Here is a 24,874-nt window from a genome sequence, read left to right on the forward strand (position 1 = left end):
GGTAACGTGAACAGTTTTAATGTTTTGCTTGTTAACAGCTGTCATTACCTGACTTCTTTCTTCTTCAGCTTATCGTTGTGTTGTTGCTGCTGTTGTTGTGTTATTGTAATGTTCCTGTAGCTGAGTCAGAGCTGTAACTGTAAAGTCTGGACCGACAGAACCGTGTCCTCCATGTTGTGTGGTTGTTGTCGGTAGAAGAGCACTTTGAGATCGTGCCGATGAAAAGTGCATTACAAATTAAATTTATTATTATTATTATTATTAAGAGCAGAAGCAGAGTCAGTGGATGGTCAGTAGTAGTTGAACACAGAGTGGTTCTTTGTGTGCAGCTCCACTTCCTGATGACTGGAGGCAGCTTTACCTGAATCAGCCTGTGGAGGAGGTGGAGATGAGCCGCTGCTCTCCCGCTGTCTGAGCCACTAAACGCGGCCTGAGCTCGTCTGGACAGCCGCTGGAGAACAGCTGGGACTTTGTCTGTGGTGAGTGGTCTGTCATCAGATTTACACTGCAGGACTGATGTGGACTCAGTGTGGCGGGCTGAGGGGCTCACAGGGTTTTTAAGGCTCTATGATGTTCAGAAAGACAGTGAACACTGCATCAAATGAGTCAGAGGCTCCTGGTTCAACAGCTACTACAGTCTATTGGTTAATATTAGTCTGATCAGTGCTGACTATACTGAATATTGAATGTTGTTGACTATCGCTGATCAATACCAATCACTTCAAGTAACTGAGTAGATTTACTGCAGTACAGTTGTGAGGTACTTGTACTTCCCTTGAGTATTTTCACAACACTCTGTGTTATTGATTAATGGATAAAAAGTATCAATATTGTTGTGAAGAACCTTTTAGAGCTGCAACAGTTGCTCAATCAACATTTTTCATGCTGAAATTTTAGGCTCAAAACTGAAGATTTCCTTGTTTTCTCTGTTTGATTTGACTGTAAACTGAATATTTTTGTCTCTTTGTTGCTGTGATGAAATAGACATGGCCTCAGACTGAGAGGAACTTGAATGCATCATTTGTCTGTATTTTCTGACGTTTGATGGAGCAGACGATGAATGGATGGACAGAGACAATAAGTGTCAGTGGCGCCTGGAGAGTTTTTTTCTCTATTTGAATTCCCAGTGTGAGTGAAATGAGTGAATGTTGTGATAGTGGAGCTGTGAGGTGAAATAAGTCTTGGCCCAGTTGTTGTGTGTGTAATAATCAGCTGTAGCTTGTTTGATCCTTCTCTTGACCCAGATGTCCTAGCCAACTATCGGCCTATATCCAACCTTCCTTACATCTCTAAGATCCTTGAGAAGATCGTCCTGGAGCAGCTACATGAACATCTGCACAGCAACGAGCTCTTTGAAGCTTTCCAATCTGGATTCAGAGAACACCATAGCACTGAAACAGCACTTGTCAAAGTCTCTAATGATCTTCTTATAGCTTCAGACAGAGGTCTCGTCTCTGTTCTTGTACTTTTGGACCTCAGTGCTGCATTCAACACCATCGACCACAGCATCCTGCTGCAGAGACTAGATCATGAAATTGGGATTAAAGGGCCCGCCCTGAAATGGTTTAAGTCATACTTATCTGACAGGTTTCAATTTGTTAATGTTAAAGGGATAGTTCAACATTTTGGCAAATTGGCCCATTGCCATAATCGCTATAGTCATAGTAGTAGGTTCATTACCTTTAATTGTAGGTGTAAGCTATTTTCAGTACGGCGGAGCGCAGCAGCTTGCTGCTCAGAGCTACGCTATGGAGGCTAATGGAATTTCTTGGTTTCCCTCATTAAACTCATCAAATTCAACATCCCAAAACCCTAACCCTCCTCTCCTCCTCTCCTCTCCTCTCTTCTCCTCCCCTCTCCTCCTCTCCTCTCCTCTCCTCTCCTCTCCTCTCCTCTCCCCTCCTCCTCTCCTCTCCTCTCCTCTCCTCTCCTCTCCTCTCCTCTCCTCTCCTCTCCTCTCCTCCTCTCCTCTCCTCTCCCCTCCTCCTCTCCTCTCCTCTCCCCTCCTCCTCTCCTCTCCTCTCCTCTCCTCTCCTCTCCTCTCCTCTCCTCTCCTCTCCCCTCCTCCTCTCCTCTCCTCTCCTCTCCTCTCCTCTCCTCTCCTCTCCTCTCCCCTCCCCTCCTCCTCTCCTCTCCTCTCCTCTCCTCTCCTCTCCTCTTCTCTCCTCCTCTCCTCTCCTCTCCTCTCCTCTCCTCTCCTCTCCTCTCCTCTCCTCCTCTCCTCTCCCTGCCCCCCCCCCCCCCCTCCCCCCTCAGCAGAGACTGCCTTCATCAACTCCTGCTAACATTTCCATATTCCGCACATTCTGTGACAAACTGTAAACTGTTTTCTTGTCTGTAACAACATCTATTGCACGTCTGTCCGTCCTGGGTGAGGGATCCCTCCTCTGTTGCTCACCCTGAGGTTTCTCCTGGTTTTCCCTGTTAAAAGATTTTTCCATGGAGTTTTTCCTCAGTGGATGTGAGGGTCTAAGGACAGAGGATGTTGTTACGATGCCATGTGAAGCCCTTTGAGACAAACCGTTTGTAAAAACGGGCTATACAAATAAAATTGCCTTGCCTTGCCTTGATCCAGTGGTTTTCTACAGGGACACTGTCCACACAGAGACTGTGTCACATCAACTCAGTGGATCTCAGTCCTTGTGTGTGTCAGTGGATGGAAACAGTGGTCCATGGATCATGTTGCTGGGCTGCAGCTTCATGACGCCATCTAGTGGACTGATAGTAGAAGTAGAGCAGCTGATGGCAGCTTCCTCTTCCTCACTGCTGTGTGACTGCATTCAGCTGACACTGATATGAAGCAGAGGAGAAGAGCCAATCAGTGGAGGAGCAGCTGGAGACATGATGGACATGTGAGCTGCTGTGCAGATGAATGATGTGTGTTTCCTCTGCAGGTGAAGCTACAAAGTGTGTGTGAGCTGATGTGGATGTGAGCTCAGCAGCATGGATCAGTGTGAGGGCAGAGAGGAGGGAGCCCCTCCCTCTAAAACCAAGAGCCAGACCACAGGTCAAAGGTCAGATGAGCATCTCTAACTGTCCATGACTCAGATCACTGCTCCATCATTATTCACACTTAAAGCTCTGTGTGTGTTGTGTTCAAGGCCAGAGCAGCAGCACAAGCCACAGTCTGCTGGACGTGGACCTGGATCAGGCTGTGTGTCCATGAAGAGCAACTTCTCCATGGGTCGTCCTATTAACTTAAGTGGATCTGTTGATGGAAGGTCAGAATTTAAAACAGTCAGAATGACTTTTCTCTCTAAAAGTCAATTATCATGTTTATTAAAAGTTTGAAGATATTTTTCATCAGTTTTTCTCCAAAATGCACATTTATCAGTTGTGTTGTTGTTTCAGGATCCAGCAGCAGAGACCAGACTCTCCTGAACCCAGCTGTCTGTCTTTAAAGAGCGACGTGTCAAAGGACTTAGGCGTTGACTTTAAAGGAGGACGTGGATCAGCTGATCAGATGTAAGCTGTAACTGACAGTCAGACTCAGGTTATTGTAGAAAAGAACCAGTTTGTACGACGTGTTGTTGGACCAGGTCTGAAACCAAAGTGTCTGTGTCTGTTGTGAACGTCCTCAGGGGACATATAAAGTCCATCTTGTATTATCTCTCTGTCCTGATGTTGACTTGACACTGATTCCTCCACAGAGTGGACCAGGAGAGCTCAGAGGTTCCCAGTGGTCAGTCTGCCCAGCAGCATCAAACACACCTGGACTCCATATTTATGGTGAGGACATGTCCAACAGCTGCTGTTACATCTGTTGTGTTCACCATCATCTCCATGCTGCACTTTGACACCAGTGGATTGTCAGTCTGTCCAACATGGATCTGATGTTTGGCTCCATGGTTTTAGTTTGATGCTGTCACTCATAGAGTTTCTGTTCCAGCTGCTGGAGGAGAACATGGTCACTTTTGTCAAGAACGAGCTGAAGAAGATCCACAAGGCTCTGAGTCCAGATTACCCAGAATGCTCAGGGAGTCAGAGGGAGGATGAGGAGGTGGTGGACGGTGAGGATGAAGAGCAGAGGAGCAGCAGAGAGGCATTAGTGAAGATCACAGTGAACTTCCTGAGGAGGATGAAGCAGGAGGAGCTGGCTGAGTGTCTGCAGAGCAGTAAGGGGATTTCTCTAAAGATTTAACATGATAAAGTCATTATTTAGAGGAATTTAAATGTTATATTTTCTTATTGATCTTGTTTCTTATGTTTTTATTCAGAATATTTTGCTCCAGTTTGTCGACGTAAACTCAAGTCTGCCCTGAAGAATAAGTTCCAGTGTGTGTTTGAGGGGATCTCTAAAGCAGGAAACCCAACCCTTCTGAACCAGATCTACACAGAGCTCTACATCACAGAGGGAGGGGCTGGAGAGGTCAATGATGAACATGAGGTCAGACAGATTGAAACAGCGTCCAGGAAACCAGACAGACCAGAAACAACCATCAGACAAGAAGACATCTTTAAAGCCCCACCTGGAAGAGACCGACCAATCAGAAGAGTGATGACAAAGGGAGTGGCTGGCATTGGGAAAACAGTCTTAACACAGAAGTTCACTCTGGACTGGGCTGAAGACAAAACCAACCAGGACATACACTTCATATTTCCCTTCACCTTCAGACAGCTGAATGTGCTGAAAGAGAAAAGGTTCAGCTTGGTGGAACTTGTTCATCACTTCTTCTCTGAAACCAAAGAAGCAGGAATCTGCAGGTTTGATCAGTTCCAGGTCGTCTTCATCTTTGACGGTCTGGACGAGTGTCGACTTCCTCTGGACTTCCACAACACTGAGATCCTGACTGATGTGACAGAGTCCACCTCAGTCAACGTGCTGCTGACCAACCTCATCAGGGGGAACCTGCTTCCCTCTGCTCGCCTCTGGATAACCACACGACCTGCAGCAGCCAATCAGATCCCTCCTCAGTGTGTTGACATGGTGACAGAGGTCAGAGGGTTCACTGACCCACAAAAGAAGAAGTACTTCAGGAAGAGGTTCAGAGATAAGAAGCAGGCCAGAGAGATCATCTCCCACATCAAGACCTCACGAAGCCTCTACATCATGTGCCACATCCCAGTCTTCTGCTGGATCACTGCTACAGTTCTGGAGGAGCTGTTGAAGACCAGAGAGGGAGGAGAGCTGCCCACCACCCTGACTGAGATGTATATCCACTTCCTGGTGGTTCATCTAAAACTGAAGAAGGTCAAGTATGATGGAGGAGCTGAGACAGATCCACACTGGAGTCCAGAGAGCAGGAAGATGATCGAGTCTCTGGGAAAACTGGCTTTTGAGCAGCTGCAGAAAGGAAACCTGATCTTCTATGAATCAGACCTGACAGAGTGTGGCATCGATATCAGAGCAGCCTCAATATACTCAGGAGTGTTCACACAGATCTTTAAAGAGGAGAGAGGTCTGTACCAGGACCAGGTGTTCTGCTTCGTCCATCTGAGTGTTCAGGAGTTTCTGGCTGCTCTTCATGTCCATCTGACCTTCATCAACTCTGGACTCAACCTGATGTCACAACAACAAACAACATCCAGGTGGTCTCAAGTGTTTGGAGACAAATCAACACCTTTCTACCAGAGCGCTGTGGACGAGGCCTTACAGAGTCCAAATGGACACCTGGACTTGTTCCTCCGCTTCCTCCTGGGTCTTTCACTGAAGACCAATCAGACTCTCCTACGAGGTCTGATGACTCAGACAGGAAGTGACTCACGGTTAAATAAGAAAACAGTCCATTACATCAAGAAGAAGATTGAAGAGACTCCCTCTGCAGAGAAAAGCATCAACCTGTTCCACTGTCTGAATGAACTGAATGATCGTTCTCTAGTGGAGGAGATCCAACAGTCCCTGAGATCAGGACGTCTCTCCACAGGTTATCTGTCTCCTGGTCAGTGGTCGGCTCTGGTCTTCATCTTACTGTCATCAGAAGAAGATCTGAACGAGTTTGACCTGAAGAAATACTCTGCTTCAGAGGAGGCTCTTCTGAGGCTGCTGCCAGTGGTCAAAGCCTCTAACAAAGCTCTGTAAGTGTAGAAATGGATGTACATAGCTACATATACATATGGATGTATATAGTGTATATTTTCTAATCCTTGTGTTATATTACTTTTTTATGCCCTTTAATTATTTGAATGTCTGCACTACTGGATACTTGAATTTCCCTTGGGATCAATTAAATAAAAGTCTAAGTCTAAGATAGTTGGACATATGTATCATATAGACACTTCTCTGTTTTCAACAGGGCAGAACATAAATTAATTTCTTCTTTAATTCCTCATGATCATCTCTTCAGACTGAGCAGCTGTAACATCTCAGAGAGAAGCTGTGAAGCTCTGTCCTCAGTCCTCAGCTCCCAGTCCTCTAGTCTGAGAGAGCTGTACCTGAGTAACAACGACCTGCAGGACTCAGGAGTGAAGCTGCTGTGTGGTGGACTGGAGAGTCCACACTGTAGACTGGAGACTCTCAGGTGAGGATCCATCCAGCTGTTTATCTGATGACACTTGAACACAGCAGCAGGTGTTGACAGAGTTCCTGTGTGTTGTTGTGTGTGTTCAGTCTGTCAGGATGTCTGATCACAGAGGAAGGCTGTGCTTCTCTGGCCTCAGCTCTGAGCTCCAACCCCTCCCATCTGAGAGAGCTGGACCTGAGTAACAACAACCTGCAGGACTCAGGAGTGAAGCTGTTGTCTGGTGGACTGGAGGATCCAGACTGTAGACTGGAGACTCTCAGGTGAGGATCCATCCAGCTGTTTATCTGATGACATGTTGAACACAGCAGCAGGTGTTGACAGAGTTCCTGTGTGTTGTTGTGTGTGTTCAGTCTGTCAGGATGTCTGATCACAGTGGAAGGCTGTGCTTCATTGGACATTTTCTTGTCGCTAGTGAATGTCGAACTGAATAAATCAGTTTACAAATGATGAACCTTTTTATAACAATTTTACATCATGTCTCATGATGTCTCCAAGGAGACGGCTCAGTATCAATAGTACTGTATGTTGCTGTGGTACAGATGTTACAGACACATGTACTTCTCTGATGAAGTACATGTTCATCAGAGTAGTAGAAATAGTAACATGCTATGTCTGGTGACAGTTTGTTTAAGTGTTTGAAGCAGTTCTACGTACAAACAAGTGAAAAAGAAAAAAACATGTTTTCATGTATATTGAGCCCATACAGTTTGCCTTCTCTACACCAGATTTTTGAGATTCAGTAGAATATGACTCATTGTTTAAAGAGCAACTAAACCCCTCAGTTTTGGATGACGTGCTCTAAGCTTGAAATTCAAAAAATGCCTTGATTATGGGCGGGACTCAGGAGCACTCTCCGATCCCCCTCCCCCCCTCCCCCCTGCGCCCCATTCACACCCGCGAAATCACACAAAAGAGAAAAAAAAGTAATAAACACACATCGACACTTCTGCTAGCGCTAACGAGCTACTAACGAGCGACTCAGCACTAGTAGCGCGGACACTACTAGGAGAGGACGCCAGAGCCGTGACACAGCATCTACAGCTGATCCGCCGGCTCGTTAGCTCGTTAACGGCTCGTTAGCGCCGGCAGCACTAACGATTCCCATTCAGGCAGCTGTTAGCAGCCGTTAGCCGCAGCGGAGCAGCTAGAGCGCCTAGCAACCATTAGCCGCAGGCAGCAGCCGGTGCTGATTGGTCGGGGAGCTGGTGGCCGGTGACGAAAGCTGCCTCCAAAACGTCATCTGCCTCGATCTCAGCCAATAGAAAAATTCGATTGTAATAGCCGTGTTTCAACCCATAGAGGGCAGTCACTCTACATTTTTACTACAAAATACACCAAATTGAAATATTTTGACTAAAATGTCAAAAGTTGGACCAGAATCAACCGACAACACTACCTTATACCCAAATATATTTGTTTTCAGCAGAAAAAAGTGGTTTAGGGGTTTAGTTCCTCTTTAAGTGGTAAAATGTTTTCTCAAACTCAACATTTTTTTTTTAGTTGGAAATGTATGTCATGTCTTCAGTTCTTCTGGTCAATTAATTCATATAGTTTGTTTGTGGCGATGATTTGGGGCTGAAGGTAGAAGGAGAACATCTATTTTAAAAATGCAACTAATGGACAAAAATTTGTTCATTTTCATCTGTATGAACTGAACTTTTAACTAGTTCTTGAACTGTGAACTGACACAAACACAGATGTGAGTATTTTTTCCTTGAATTCTTCTTCAGACTGAGCAGCTGTAACATCTCAGAGAGAAGCTGTGAAGCTTTGTCCTCAGTCCTCAGCTCCCAGTCCTCTAGTCTGAGACACCTGGACCTGAGTAACAACAACCTGCAGGACTCAGGAGTGAAGCTGCTGTCTGGTGGACTGGAGAGTCCACACTGTAGACTGGAGACTCTCAGGTGGGAAACCATCAGACTGTTTATCTGATGACACGTTGAACACAGCAGCAGGTGTTGACAGAGTTCCTGTGTGTTGTTGTGTGTGTTCAGTCTGTCAGGATGTCTGGTCTCAGAGGAAAGCTGTGCTTCTCTGGCCTCAGCTCTGAGCTCCAACCCCTCCCATCTGAGAGAGCTGGACCTGAGTAACAACAACCTGCAGGACTCAGGAGTGAAGCTGCTGTCTGCTGGACTGGAGAGTCCACACTGTAGACTGGAGACTCTCAGGTGAGGATCCACCCAGCTGTTTATCTGATGACACTTGAACACAGCAGCAGGTGTTGACAGAGGGTTCCTGTGTGTTGTTGTGTGTGTTCAGTCTGTCAGTCTTGTTTAAAAAATGGAACCAATATCCAAAATTAGGCCTAGTCCACACGAACACGGGTATTTTTGAAACCAAACTTTTATGGACCCCGGTTAAATTTTTTTTTGCGTCCACACCACCGGTGTGATAAAAAATAACTCCGTCCACATGAGACTGCAAATCCGTCTCAAACAATGTCATGTGCATTCCAAAGCAGTAGGTGGCGATGTCACTCCTAACAGGAAAGCAGCTGTAACTTGTACAGAGAGAGTGGAGGCTCAAACTGACCGGCACCGCGAGACGAGTCCACGCTACTAACACACCCCGCCGTAATCTCTTGTTTATGACAGATACGAAAATACACAAATACACACATCATAACGATAATCCATCGATCCACTGATTGATTCTGAAAGGCTTCTTTGAAAACAAATGTAAGGACGGGAGGAAGCTAAACAGTGGGGAAGTGACCGCAATTTACTATTTGATAAAAGTCTATTTTCGCCATATCAACATTATGTTTACATATGGTGACCACGCGATTTTGTATTAGTGTCCGCATGTTTAGTGATTATTGATATTCACAGTAGCCATAATAGTCCACTCATATGCGTCCAAGCGGTCAGCGCATGATGATCCATGGGTCAGCGTCGAGAAGCTTGACGTGCTAGCAACAGTAACTAAGGGGGGCGGGGCTTTGTGAAAAATGTCTGGTTTTCCTGTCCACACATGAAGCTGAAACCGGAGTTTTAGAAAAAGTTCACCCTGGACTCCGGTTACAGAAAACTTTGGTTTAGGAGCCGACAACTGCGGTTACGTGTGGACGAAAGGCCAAACCGTGTAGAGAAACACACGGTTTCAAAAATACCCGGCTTCGTGTGGACGGCCCCTTAGTTCATTTTCTTTTTTGTCACTTAAATTTTTATTGACAAATCAACATAAGTAAATACAAATACAATCAAATACAACAAAAGCTGCCTGGGAATACAACTTGTTCTTACTATCTTGTGGGTTAGAGTATTCATCAGTTACTGTTCCTGTCCGATACTGTCTTGAGTCTTGTATAGTGTCCATTTCTCCCATTTCTTGTCCAGTTGAGCTTCTTGTAGCCTCAGTATGTGTGTCAGTTTTTCCATTAGAAATATTTCTTCCACAATTGACAGCCACTGATCTTTCGTTGGTGTTGTTTCTTTTCCCCAGTTTCTAGTGATGGCTTTCTTGCCTGCTACCAGCAGTATTTTGATCAAATAGCCATCACTAGTGTTAATGGTCTCATCTGAAAATTTACATAGATAAAGCACTGAACTGGTCTTCGACACACCATATCCTAATATTTTCCGTAGCTCCTTACTTACTATTTCCCAAAATACAGTTATTTTTTGACAATTCCAAAAAACATGAGAATGGTCTACATCAAAAGATCCACATTCCCGCCAACACTTTTGACGACTGCATAGCTGTCTACTTTTCATTTTCGGTGTAATAAAAAAGCGGATTAGATTCTTCCATGCGAACTCTCTCCAGATTCGTGAATAAGTGGTTGAGTGATGTACCTTCCACATTTCGTGCCATTCCTCATTTGAAATTTCTAAATTAAGTTCTTCCTCCCACTTCATCTTAATATATGTAGTTGAATGCTTATTGTTATTGTTCAATCCTTGATATAATGATGAAATTATTCTTATGTTGCTTTCCTGATATGCTTTTACTAAAATTCGGATGACATCATTCACTTCCCTGGAGGAATCTGACTTGATCTCCTTTTTATAGTAGTCCCTTACTTGATAATATCTGAAGAGTTCACACATATCCAACTCGTACCTTTCCCTTAGTTTTGCAAAACTCATCAGCTCCCCTTTGTTTTCTAACATACACCAAGCAGTTATTCCCTTTTCTGTCCATTGTAAAAATCTCGGATCATATTTTGCTGGATTGAAATTGCTGTCGTAAACTATCCATTTTAATATTTTTGCATCATTCTGAATCTTGTACATTTTCAGTATTTTAAACCATATATCTAACGTGTGTACTGTAATTGGATCCATATTAATTTTAAGCTCCTTATATAACTGGTTATCACCAATCATATTTTGAATTGGAATTTGGTTTACTTCTTTCTCTATATCTTTCCATTTTGCTCTAAATTCTGACTTACACCAGCAATATACAGGTCTCAATTGAGCAGCGAAGAAATACTCCCTTAGATTCGGAAGTCCCATTCCTCCCTTTTCTTTAGGGAGCTGGAGCGTTTTGTATCTGACTCTAGGCTTTTTGCCCCCCCAAACAAATCTGGAGATCATTCTATCCCATCCTACAAATTGGCCTTGGGGGATATCTATTGGCAGGGATTGAAACATGTATAGAAATCTGGGTAATATATTTAGTTTAACTATATCAATTCTTGAATTAAAGTCCAGTGGTAGGGTAGACCATCTTGTTATATCTTTCTGTATTTCTTGTTTTAAAGTTTTATAATTTGCACTGTATAGCTCTGAAAGGTTTTTAGTAATCATGACACCCAAATATTTGATTGCTTTTAAGTTCCAATTAAATTTGTATGTTTCCTTAATTTCTCTTGATGGGTAATAGTTGAGTGCTAAAATCTGAGTTTGAGATACATTGATTTTATATCCTGAGAAATGCCCATACAGTTCTAGTAGCTTCATCAGATTAGGGAGTGTGGTGTTCGGTTGCTCGAGGAAAGCTATTATGTCATCAGCAAAAAGCCCGATTTTATGTTCTACATCTTTAATTATGACACCTTTAATTTCTTTATTTTGTCGAACTGCTTGAGCCAGAGGTTCTATAAATATCGCGAATAGAGTCTGCGACAGACAACAACCTTGTCTGGTTGATCTTTCTAATAATATTTTTCCTGTCAAATTTCCATTAATTTTTATTCTAGCCGAAGGCTTTTGGTATAGTGATTTAATTAGGTGTACAGATTTGTTATTGAAACCAAATCGTTCTAGCACTAGATAGAGAAATGTCCAATTTACGCAGTCAAATGCTTTTTCCGCATCGATACTAACTAGCACAGTACTTTGTTTTCTTTTTTGTGCTTGGCTGATTATTTGTAAAGTTCTTTGAATATTGTCCTGTGTTTGACCTCATCTATTAATTCTGCTATAAATGTATTTATTCTTTTGGAGATAATGGATGTATATATTTTATAATCTATATTTAGTATTGAGATCGGTCTGTAACTTTCACATCTGTCTTTATCTTTGCCTGGTTTTAAAATTACTGAAATAATTGCCTCTGTCCATGTTAGAGGTATTTTCTTTTCTTTCAGAGTCCAGTTAAAGGAGGCCTGGAGTGCTGGTATCAGCTCTGTTTTAAAAAGCTTGTACCATTCTGCAGGGTAACCATCGCTCCCTGGAGATTTGTTATTTTTCAATGAGTTTATTGCTTGAATAATCTCTTCTCTTGTAATATCTGCTGTTAATCTTTCATTTTGTCTAGAGCCAATTGATGGTAAATCTAATTGTTCCAAAAAATGTCTTACTTCCTCCTCATTTGCTGCAGGTGGCTGCGTATATAATTTTTTATAGAACCCCTTGAATATTTTCTCTATGCCCTCTGGTTCGCGTATTAGCTCATTGGTATTCAGTGCTTGTTGTTTTCGGATACGTTTGGCTAAAAGTTTGGTCGCTCTGGGGCCAATCTCGTAATAGTTTTGCTTCAAATATGTGTTCTTCTTGCCATATTCATCTAGTTGTAATTCAGTTATCTTCATTTTGGTTTCCTTGATTTGTTTCTTTATTTTAGGGTCATTTGTCTTTTGGTATTTTTGCTCTAGTTCTCTCAATGTTAGAGAGTGATTTAAATATGCCTCTCTTCTTAATTTTTTTAATAATGTGGTTCTAGCTATTATCTTTCCCCGAACAACCACTTTTAAAGCATCCCAAATAATGTGTGGGCTTATTTCTCCCGTGTTATTTTCCTCCATATATTGTCTAATATCTTCCTTCAGATCTTTCACCAGTCCTTTATTGTTTAGTATTCCTACATTTAATCTCCAGATTGTTTGTCTTCTCCTGGCATTTAGATTTATTTTTAGAAATAGCCCATTATGATCTGATATATCTGCACCTCCAATCGTACACTCAGTCACTCTATGTCTATCCTCCATATTTACGAAATAATAGTCTATTCTTGAGTGGACGTTGTGTGTTGCCGAATAGTGTGTGGGTTAGCACACTCTGTGTTGACAGAGGGTTCCTGTGTGTTGTTGTGTGTGTTAAGTCTGTCAGGATGTCTGATCACAGAGGAACGCTGTGCTTCATTGGACATTTCTTATCTCTAGTAAATGTCGAACTGAATGAATCAGTTTACAAATGATGAACCTTTTTATGACAGTTTTACATCATGTCTCATGACGTCTCCATGGAGATGGCCCAGCATCAATACTATGTTACTATGGTAGAGACAGTACAGACACATGTACTCCTGCTGAAGACAGTTTGTTTGAGTGTTTGAAGCAGTTCAAACAAGTGAAAAAGAAAAAAATGTTTTCATGTAAATTGCTCCCCTGGATATTTCCACATACAGTTTACCCTCTCTACACCAGATTTTTGAGATTCAGTAGAATATGACTCATTGATGTCCAGTTTGTGGTGGATTTATTTGGATGTGGTTCTATAATAAAGATACAAAACACAATCAGTACAGCACACGCCATACATGATGTACATAATAATATAACTCTGGATATAAAGGACTGTATTCAGTAATTAAACATATGATGAATGACTTATGTATTGTAAACAATCACCTCACACGAGGCTCACAGAAACACGGTGAGAATTAGCTAATTAGCTGACTATCACAACAGCATGAGATAGCATTAGCAGATAAACAATACACATTAACACAACGTAACATTCGACTTGGACAGTAAAACAACATAAACTCACCTTCTGGCATTGACACACAATAAACCCAGGATGTACAGGTGAATGTTGGTGTAAAAACAGGTAAAAGGGAAATTACGAGCTGTCCACTGTTGACGTCAGTCCGACTTCCCATTTCTCCGACTTCCTATTTCTCCAACTACCCATTTCTCCGACCATACATTTCTATATTTTTGCTCCCATTAGTCCGACTTCCCATTCCTCCGACAACCCCAAAGTCCGACTTCCCATTTCTCCGACCACACATTTCTATATTTTTGCGTCCATTAATCCGACCTCCCACTTTCTGCCCGGAAGCAGCAGAGGAGTTCATATTGACTGAGATCATGGGCGCCGATTTATGTTTTGCCCATGGGTGGAGTGGGGGGGGGGGGGGGGGGGGGGGTTGGCACCCCTGAACCAGGCTCTACAAACAGTGGTGCCACGTAGCAATGGGACTCATTGTTCAAAATATTGTAGCGACCCCGCAGTTCTTGTTATGATGTTTTAAGTTCTGTGATTTCTGACTGACTGTGAATGTGTATGGTACGGGCAGGTTGGGTGAGAAACTGAGGGGCCAGGGTGAGTGTGAGGAGGACAGAGCCTCTGTGTGTGTGTGTGTGTGTGTGTGTGTGTGTGTGTGTGTGTGTGTGTGTGTGTGTGTTCAGTCTGACAGGATGTCTGATCACAGAGGAAGGCTGTGCTTCATTGGACATTTTCTTATCTCTAGTTAATGTCAAACTGAATTAATCAGTTTACAAATGATGAACCTTTTTATGACAATTTTATATCATGTCTCATGACGTCTCCATGGATTAGGGTTAGATGGCTCAGCATCAATAGTAAGGACTGTATGTTGCAGTGGTACAGATGGTTCATACACACCTACTTCTGCTAAAGACAGTTTGTTTGAGTGTTTGAAGAAGTTCTACGTACAAACAAGTGAAAAAGAAAAAACGTGTTGTGTAAATTGAGCCCCTGGATATTTCCACATACAGTTCACCTTCTCTACACCTGATTTTTCAGATTCTGAAGAATATGACTCATTGTTTAGTTTAGTGTGTTTATTTTGGTCTTGTAAAAACAAATACAATGACAAATATAAAAGTATAAATACAAAACAAAACATAACAAAACAAAAAACACAACAAGCAATACAATGCACTTTGACCGAAAAGGTGTAGGCTGAAGCATCATCTTATTTTGCCTTCTCTTCTTAATTTTAAAATTTTCCGTTCACTCATTTAAAAAAAAAAAAAAATGACAGTACAACAAACCTGCATATTCTACATACAGCAGTTTATGAGCACACTGGTATTTATAATTCAGTTTTATATTTATTAATAATATTATTTTTAGATAACTTTTTGAATCTGTTAAGTGTGTTGCACAGTTTGATTTCTAATTCTAGATGATTCCATTGATTGACTCCTTTAATTGATATACATCTTTGTTTCACATTTGTTCGTACCTTTGCATTTGTATACACATAAGTCCCTCTTAGTTCATATCTACTGGTTCGAGTCTGAAACATCCTCTGGACACCATCTGTTGAAGTGGTAAAATATTTTCTCAAACTCAACATAGTTTTTCCTGTTTAGTTGGAAATGTATGTCATGTCTGCAGTTCTTCTGGTTAATTAATTCATATAGTTTGTTATTGGCAATGATTTGAGGCTAAAGGTAGAAGGAGAACATTTATTTAGAAAATGGAGCCAATGGACAAAAATGTGTTCATTTTCTTCTGTATGAACTGAACTTTTAATTAGGGTTAGTTCTTTTTAAGTGTGAACTGACACAAACACATTTTGAGTATGTGAGGGTTAATTTTTTTCTTGAATTCCTCCTCAGACTGAGCAGCTGTAACCTCTCAGAGAGAAGCTGTGAAGCTCTGTCCTCAGTCCTCAGCTCCCAGTCCTCTAGTCTGAGACACCTGGACCTGAGTAACAACAACCTGCAGGACTCAGGAGTGAAGCTGTTGTCTGGTGGACTGGAGAGTCCACACTGTAGACTGGAGACTCTCAGGTGAGAATCCATCCAGCTGTTTATCTGATGACACTTGAACACATCAGCAGGTGTTGACAGAGGGTTCCTGTGTGTTGTTGTGTTCAGTCTGTCAGGATGTCTGGTCTCAGAGGAAGGCTGTGCTTCTCTGGCCTCAGCTCTGAGCTCCAACCCCTCCCATCTGAGAGAGCTGGACCTGAGCTACAACCACCCAGGAGCCTCAGGAGTGAAGCTGCTGTCTGCTGGACTGGAGGATCCAGACTGGAGACTGGACTCTCTCAGGTATGGAGAGACTGCTGCAGCCACACACACTGTCTGATAGAGGAGGAGGAGCTGGAACATTTTCTATGGCCCCGTTCACACTTGGTCACACCTGGTATTAACATATGTCTCAGGTGATCGATACATTGATGACATCAGATCTGATCACTCTAGATCATAGATCTAGAGGTGGTGTAGACCACAGTGAAGCTCCGCCCACTCCACTGACATCCTCCGTTTGTAAAAGCCGAGTCATCTATTTCAGTTCTACTCGTCGTAGAGTCCCCAAATTTACACATAAGGTGTGTTAAAGTGTCTAGTTTCATAATTTTTTTTTAAAAAAGCAAAAAACGAGAAATCTCGTTTTTGGCACTCAAGGCAAGGGAACGAAAAATGAGAAATTACGTGGTTGGCACTCAATGAGTTAAGGCGAGACACCCCAGGTGAATAGGGTAAAACATTTAACTAACAGCTATTGCCATGAAACTTTCTATGTTTATTACTTACATTGAGACAATTATTTTTTGTATTACATGTTTTCTTAACTCATTGAGTGCCGCGCTCCTTTCCAAAGTTTTAGTCAAGTGTACCGGCAATTTAGACCATTTTTGACTTTTTATGTAGAGCCACAGTGTATTCTATATTATTGCCACCAACACATACTGTGGCTCAATTGAAAGGTTTACCTTAATGCTTCAAGTGGCCACAAACCGTTTGTTTCTACGTGCCTCTGTTCCTGAGAAAAGTCAAGCTAAACATGGCTGGGTTTCACCAAAATCCCTCCTTTTTTTCTAGAAAAGGAGATAGAGCGTCTTTTATGAAAGGTGCTCTGTTTGTGTCTGTCGCTCTTCTGACACTCGCATTTCTGGATCAAAGGGCTCGTATAAGATAAATATATACAACAGTTGTTGTTCTATTCACAAAACCACCATCGGGGGCGGGGGGGGCGCCACTAAACAACAATAACACAGACGCACCGTGCCGTGTCTCAGCTTCTCCCCGCGGAGCGTGAGGGTCTGTCGGCCACCGCGGCTCGGGAAGACCGGTCCCGCCGGTGGTCGCGGTCCTTCTGTGGTACGGGTCGGTGATGCCGGTCTGCTTTGGTCCAGAGACCATCAGATTTTACCGCGGGAGGACTTTGGGGAGGACACGGTGTTGCTCCAGCTGAAGACCGGGCGGACTGTCGGCTGAGAGCTTCCTGGTTCAGCTCCGAGCAGCTCGAGCAGCTGGAGCAGCAGCGCGGGTGAGAGCGGAGCAGCTGCAGAGCAGCTGCGCTGCATCTGCATGCAGAACTCGTTTGCAGAAGCCAGTTATGATAAAAACTTCCAGATCATGAGCTGTCATGTGACTTTGATCGTCATCTATTTCAGTTCTCCTCGTCGTAGAGTCCCCAAATTTACATATAATGTGTATTAAAGTGTCTATTTTCATAATTTAAAAAAAAAGCAAAAAACGTAAAATTACGTTTTCGGCACTCAACGCATGGGAACGAAAAACGAGAAATTACGTGGTTGGCACTCAATGAGTTAAATATTATGCTTAAATATGGAAATGAGACATTATCTAATTAAATATGCGTGAATTTGTGTACATTTCCAGACCCAAAATCTGAAGATTGGATAAAGCCACTTTCAAAATTCTTGTTTTATTATGTTGACATATTAAAGTCAAAAGTTTTTACAGAGGGGATTTTGGATATCTCTTTTTATCACTCTGTAAATGAGAAAATACTGTCACCAGCCCTAAAAAAAAATCAAATTTCGCCCTGTTTTTAGGTATAAATTGTTGTATAAATCAGGCTGTGAATGATATATCAACAATCCCCTCTGTAAAAACCTTCAGAATATAGGCAGGAATACAACTGGAAGGTTTGGTGTCTGTAAGTGCTGCTGAACTGGAGATTTCGGGTCAACCCAAGAAAAAGCTAATTTTGAGAAAACGGCCTTTAAAGATTCTATTGCAAAAATTCCACAAATTGGCTCTATGCACAGCTCTACTTCCTGAACTTAAGGCAGCTCCTTTATTTCCTGTCTTACATTATTGGACAAACTGATTAATCCAGGTGTGTTTGTGACTACTCAGACACACCTGGATTAATCAGTTTGTCAGTAAATAAAAGAGCTGCCTTGAATTTAGAAAGTAGTGGAGCTGTGCATAGAGCCCATTGTTACTGGAAACAAGGGTGTCTGGCCACTGTGAATTCCAGGTGTGGGCCAGTAGGTCAGAGAAATAAAATAAAAAAACAAACAAATAAGAAACACTTTAGGTGTAGTTGGGCTCATCTGTAATATGACAACCAATGTTTTCAGTTTCTCTATGTCTGGCTAATCATCTCTGGCCCATGTCAGTGTCACATCCGTTTCACCTCTGTCACTGAGAAGTAAACTACTGCAGAACACGTGATTCTGAGGATCGATGTTAATTTTAAGCCCTGTACCAGCGCAATGTGGAGAGAGAGAGAGATTTTTGATTTTTCAAACACAACTTTATTCCACTTTGTGTTTGTTTTCTAAAAAACTAATTCTTCAAATAAAAAAACATCCAAGTACATAATTGCGTGCACACCTGCACACAAACATACCTCGTAACACATATGTATACATGCACACATACACATACAGAAACATCATAACCTCAGCACATCCCCAAACAACAGGTCATCAACTTCCACCTTACACAACACACCCCGATAACACCACAAGTTCCTAAAAGAGTCCAAGTCTCCAGAGATCCTGTAGAAACTGAAGTCCAGTCTGATCCTGGCCCTGATCATCTCCACACACACAAGAACAGGGCAGATGGTTTCTCCCCTCTCCACCCTCCTCTTTCTACTTACATACACCGCCATTTTAGCCTGGCCCAACACAAAGTTCAAGAGCTGGCTCTTCTCCTTCTTCTGGCGAGTGTATTTAAAACCACAGATAAAAACCCCTCGTGTAAAGACCTCAGTGAAAGCAGTGAAAACCCTTTGTAGGAACAAAAACAGTGCAGACAGTCGGTGACATTCAGAAAAAACAATGAAAGACCGTCTCCCTCTCTGTGCAGAACGGACATCTATCCTCCACATCTTTGTTAATTACAGAAATGAAGGAATTCACAGCAATCACCCCGTGGAGGATCCTCCACTGTAAGTCCCCATGTCTCTTAGTCAGTGGAGGTTTGTAGGGAGACCTCCAGGCTGGTCTCGACCCTCTCAGGTCAAAGTGACTCCTCCAGGGAGTGTCTGTCCGCCCACTCAGCTTGTCCCTGTTCAGAGTCTTTACCACCAGGCGATACAAAGTCTTCCCTGAGGCCTCCTGCAGAGAAGCCTGAGGGCAGTGGTCCAGGTGAGGACCCGCACAGTCCTTTAGCTCTGGGCTCAGCTGGATCAGGGGGAAGGGGTCCTGTGTGTTGGCTGTGGTTTCACCTGAGGAGAAGCTGTCCAACATCAGGAGCTCATGACCACTCAGTCTCTCTTTCCAGTGATCCAAGAGTTGTTGCACCACTCTACTGGACCTCATCCCCACCTTGAACGCCAGAGCAGCAGAGTCCTGCAGCCGAGGGCCAGCCAGCTCCACCACCTGGCCCAGAGTGGTGACCCCTGCAGCCTGGAACAAGGAGAACAGAGAGGAGCCCACCCAACCCGGAGAATCCAAAACTGTCCCGTGGAAGACTGGCTCCTGCAACAACCAGTGCAGCGAGTCCAGGGGCGGAGTGGGGCACCAAAATCTACCGGGAAAATTCTGACCGCACCGGCCCACAATCGGCCCAACCCCCCCCCCCACACACACACACCATTTACATATTTCTGTACCGCTCACCGCTCAAACAGAGCTATGTGTCATTCCATATGGCAAAATATATGAGTGCCAGAAGCAAAAAAAAAAAAAAATGTGGGTGAAACAACTTAATTGGGGGTCTGGGGGTCCTCCCACATAATTTTTTTTATAAAGGCTACACCATTTCCCATATTCTGGTGCATTTTAACACATTGTTAACTTACTTTTATCTAGCTAAAAGAAAGAAAGAAAGAAATTACAGAAATACAGAATGTGAAAGAGCTGCAATTAGTGCCTCCCAAGCAGATTTAGCCTACGTACTTAACACTGCTGACCATAACATTACATCCAGTCATGTTTACTCCTCTATTTCCCCCTCTCAACTACTCTACTCTGCTTGATGTCTGTCTGATTTTACTGACAGCGCGCTGCAAACGCCACGGTTTGGGGTCTTGTCCTACTCACCAACATGTTTCGGTGCCCGTGGAGAAGACAGAGCAGGCTGCTGCTGCTGTGATGTGAGAGGTTCCGGCTCGTAACGGTACCGCGGTCCGCGTACCGACGCGCACTGGCCCACTTACAGTAAAGCACGGACTGTGTTGTCTTGTTAAATTAATATAACTTATATATAACGTAACACACGGGCAGGACTGATCAGGTTTGCTGGGTAGCTTCCGTGAGTCGATCTGTTTTTAGCCGTAGCCGCTAGTTTAATGATAACTTTCACAGTGAAAACGCATTTCACATTTCCCATGAGGCTTTGCACCATTCTACATTAGTTTAAGAACAAACAAACAAATTAAATTGCTGGTTACTTTATATTTTGTGGTCATGAAAGTTCTGTAACATTGAACAAAAATAATTAGATAAAGATAGGAGGCTAAACAAAAATCATTTAGTAGGCTGGATTGATGAGAGTGTGATTCACTACCGCAACCATGAGTGAGATGTAGGGAGACATGAAGGGGTACAAATAATGGTTGAACTTTCCACATGGGTATAGAGGTAGAGCTTGGAGATTTTCATGGGGACTTATAGTTACTTTTAACTCGTGAGCACCACACGGCCACGCAGGGCAGCTTGCGGCCGGCTCCCCTGAGTTTATTGGCCGCCGGCCGACCGGGAAATCTCCCGGTCCTCCCGATGGCCACTCCGCCCCTGAGCGAGTCTGCCTGCTTCTGTCTCCCCTTTTTTACCAAACTCCAGACATTAAAAATACTCTTATAAAAACTTGGAAGTGATGACCTGTTAAACTGTGTGCTGTTCATTAAAAACAAACTAAAATCCAAACCCAGGCTGTTACAACGCTTCAGGATGCAGCAGGCTAGAGCCCTCCACACAGTGTCCTCTGGTCCACTCAACAGTCTCTGAATAAATTGTAGCCGAAAAGCAGCACCCCTACTTGCTAAGTGAACCAGGCCCTGCCCCCCCTCCTCTTTGGGAAGGAAGAGGACACTCTGTGGGACCCAGTGCATCCTGTCCCAGATAAAATCTACTAAAACTTGCTGTACCTGGGAGAGGAGAGAGGCTGGAGGGTCCATGCAGGCTAACCTATGCCACAGGGAGGATGAGACCAGGGGCCTCATTTATCATTGTGGATACACCTTTTTTTACGCCATTTTCCCCTCGTTTTGTGCGTACGCACTTTTCTCTGCCAAATTTGGGATCTATCAAGCCAAAACCTGACGGGGAAAAGTGCGGACATTTACACCCATTTTGACCCTGGCGTACGCCTTTTTTGAGGAACAGGAGGAATTGGCGACACCGTTGCTGAGTCAGAGAACTGCAGTGTGAGAGGGAGAGAGGAGCGGAGTACATTTAGAAGAGCACAGAGGATTTTTTAAAGTAATTGTGGTAGTGGTGGACCGTTGATGCTGGCAATCCAACCCGCTCTATAATAACACTAGGCTTTATGTTAATTGATAAACAGAGCGCATTGTGGATTTTGCTTTTTTGATTAGGCTGTGTGACGTCCGACAAGGATCAAACCATCCAAGTTTAAAAACACACCGGCAGCAGCGCACACTGATCTGCAGCTACTGAGACTATTATTATTCTGTCACCTGAGTTAACGAGGTGCACGTGTGTTTGGAGCTGACGAGAGGAGAGAATAAAGAGTGAGACAACGCGGCCCTGAGGAGGAACTGTGAAGGACTCAGCTGTAATGGAAAATGACCTAAACCGAGTCCAGTAGAGCTGTAACTGTGTAGTGGGAAGGCATGCAAAGTAATGGTAACTATCGTCCTGCTTCCTACATTGTTTTAACATCTAGGTAAAAAGAAAAAAAAAATAGATTTTCTGGGATGAACGGGCAGATTACATAAGATTCTTCTTCTTTCTGCTCCCTTTTGTTGAGATTTGGGAGGTTTTTGTTTTTATTGTAGCTTATTAAAATGCAAGATCATTTTCTGACTGATTTATTGCCCGTGTATCTGCTTTCAGAGAAGCGGAGAAGTTCCGCTTCTTTCCCCCGTCCTCCGCCCGTTGTCTCCGTTGTCACTTTGTTGTCACAAAAGTTGCTGCACCACAGAGAGCACATGGCTAATTAAATATGCACGTGCTGACCATATATAGTTTATATAGGCGTTCCGGGGGCGGAGTAAGAGGTGTGTTCACGTGTGCACCATTCTTGAGTCCTGTGTGATCTATTGCGGAGAGTTGTGCGTACGCACAGTTTGATTGATCTGAAAAAGGTGTAAATATTTAGGGTGTACGCCATTTTCGTCTTTTCGCCGTACGCAAATATTTAGTAGCAGTTTTACACCCTCTTTGATAAATGAGGCCCCAGGTTGTTGGCTATCAGGACTCTGCCTCTATATGACATTTTGGGGAGAAGCCACCTCCACTTATTAAGTCGGCCTTTTACTGTTTCAAGGACATTGTCCCAGTTCTTCTTGGTCATGTTCTCATCCCCCAGGAAAACGCCCAGGTACCTCAGCCCACCCTTCTTCCAGGTGAGCTCAGCAGGCAGGATAAGCTGGCCCCCCAGCCTCTCTCCCACCATCACTGCCTCACTTTTTCCCCAGTTGACCTTTGCGGAAGAAATAAGACCAAATAATTTAACAGTGTCAATCAAAACATCAATATCTTTTTGTGAATCTACAAGCACAACAAGATCATCAGCATAGGCAGACATTTTAAAAGACACAGGACAACTGGGAAAAGACACACCTGTCAGCTTTTGCCGTAGTTGGTGAAGCAGAGGTTCGATGGCTAAAGAGTAAAGCATGCCAGAGAGAGAGCAGCCCTGCCTCACCCCCCTCCCAATGTTAAAGGGCGCACTCAGCCCGCCATTAATTTTTAGCACACTCGCAATGTCACTATAGAGAACCCGGATCTTGGCAATGAACCCAGGGTTGAAACCAAACCCTGCTAAAGTCCGCCAGAGGTATTGGTGTTCAACCCGGTCAAACGCCTTTTCCTGGTCTATTGAAATCAGACCAGTATCAAAGCCCAATTCACTGGAAATCGCCAAAACATCACGAATTAAAGTGACATTGTCACTTATGAGCCTGCTCGGAACACAGTAGGTCTGGTCCGGGTGGACGACGGATGCCATCACCTCTCTCAATCTAATGGCCAGAGCTTTGGAAAGGATTTTATAATCTGTGCACAGCAACGACACTGGCCTCCAGTTCTTAATCAATTGCAGGTCTCCCTTCTTCGGTAACAGGGTGATGACGGCCCTCCTGCAGCTCAGAGGGAGCCGCCCTCTCTGGAGGCTGTCAGACACCACCTCCAGCAGATCACGTCCTATAATGGCCCAGAAAGACTTATAAAAATCAATAGGAAGACCGTCAATCCCTGGTGCTTTACCACTCTGCAAACTCATCATTGCCGTGTACAGCTCCTGCAGCGTCAAATTTGACTCCAGCTCTGAGTTTACCTTTGAATCTACCTGAGGGAGACCTGTAAGGAAGCTGCTGTGCACATCTGGATTGTCTGACCATTCACTCTTTTTTTTTTTTTTTTAAGTATATTTTTTGGGGGTCTTTTTTCACCTTTTATTGGATAGGAGAGTCAAGAGAGACAGGAAATGGGAGGCAGAGAGGTGGGGAATGACATGCAGGACAGGACCGCTCGGCACGGGACTCGAACCGGGGTCGCCTGCAGCGAGGACTATAGCCTCAACACATGGGGCGGGTGCTCTACCAACTGAGCTAAACACCACCCCTGACCATTCACTCTTAAAAAGGTTTCTGTAGAAACCTACCGCAAACTTTCTGATCTCAGACGAGTCTGAGACCTCAGAGCCACTATCCGTGCGTAAACAATGCATGATCTTCCTTTGTCCATTTTTCCGCTCCAGCCCAAAAAAAAATTGAGATGGGGCATCCATCTGAGCCACATTTAAAAACCTGGACCTGACCAGAGCCCCCTGTGCTGACACACCCAGCAGGTTGGCTATGGCTGCCTTTTTGTGTTTGAGGGAGTCTAAATGCCCTCGATTTTCAGAGAACTCTGCTAAAGACTGCAGTTCTTCCGCCTCAAACTCCAGATTTTTTAAAGATCGGGTTAAATCTCTTGTGACATTACGAGAGAACTGCTGGCACAACTGTTGGATCTGCGCCTTGCCAAAATCCCACCACTGCTGAATGCTGGAAAAAGCATACCTGCTGTCTCTATGGCTCTCGCAGAAATACAGTACTTAAAAGCAGTTCTAAAAGCCTGGTTATCTAAAAGAACAATGTTAAAATGCCAATAAGCACTTTTTAAACGAATGTTCTTGATAAATACAGAACAGGAGACTAGAGCGTGATCACTAAAACCCACAGGCTGAATATGACACCTTCTAAAAATGTTTAAATGGTGTGTAAAACAATAGAGGCGGTCCAGCCGAGCTAAGGATAAAAAATTCTCTTTTGAATGACTCCAGGTGTATTGTCTATGATTACTGTTAAAAACCCTCCACACATCAGACAGCTTATGTTCTTTAACTATCTGTGTGATCCTGCTGGAAGAAGCAGGATGGGGTTCTTGATGATTCCTGTCCAACAGAGGTGTCTCCGTACAGTTAAAATCACCTCCTAAAAACATAAAATCATTATCATCGCAATTCTTAACAGTATCATTTAAAATGTTTAAAAATGCCATCCTCTCCAACGCATTTGTTGGGGCATAGACATTCAAAAACACAACTTGGACATTTTCAAAAGTTGCTTTCACTTTAAGTAAAAGACCTGGAATTATTTCTTCAGAGTTAAAAGAAACTGGCAAAAAACTTCTTGAAAATAATATTCCCACCCCTCCAC

The 24,874-nt window shown here is 43.5% G+C and overlaps 2 protein-coding genes across 2 annotated transcripts in view; both read left to right on the forward strand.

Annotated features, from left to right (window-relative positions):
* Positions 1–316: 316 nt before the first annotated feature.
* Positions 317–24,874, forward strand: part of LOC311005879 (uncharacterized protein) — a gene marked incomplete at its 3' end in the record, with an annotated part of 73,443 nt that continues 48,885 nt past the window's right edge. Inside the window, 4 exon segments of the mRNA XM_083998486.1 lie at positions 317–479; positions 2,895–3,014; positions 3,102–3,221; positions 3,352–3,465. Coding sequence (XP_083854612.1) covers positions 2,944–3,014; positions 3,102–3,221; positions 3,352–3,465 — 305 coding nt within the window. The 5' untranslated portion in view covers positions 317–479; positions 2,895–2,943.
* Positions 3,649–24,874, forward strand: part of LOC311005450 (uncharacterized protein) — a gene marked incomplete at both ends in the record, with an annotated part of 29,130 nt that continues 7,904 nt past the window's right edge. The window contains 10 exon segments of the mRNA XM_083997862.1: positions 3,649–3,729; positions 3,890–4,115; positions 4,218–6,015; positions 6,285–6,458; positions 6,548–6,721; positions 8,192–8,365; positions 8,456–8,629; positions 15,451–15,624; positions 15,626–15,651; positions 15,654–15,885. Coding sequence (XP_083853988.1) covers positions 3,649–3,729; positions 3,890–4,115; positions 4,218–6,015; positions 6,285–6,458; positions 6,548–6,721; positions 8,192–8,365; positions 8,456–8,629; positions 15,451–15,624; positions 15,626–15,651; positions 15,654–15,885 — 3,233 coding nt within the window.

The sequence above is a fragment of the Trachurus trachurus genome, assembly GCF_905171665.1.
Source record: "Trachurus trachurus genome assembly, chromosome: 22".
In the NCBI taxonomy this organism is placed as follows: Eukaryota; Metazoa; Chordata; class Actinopteri; order Carangiformes; family Carangidae; genus Trachurus; species Trachurus trachurus.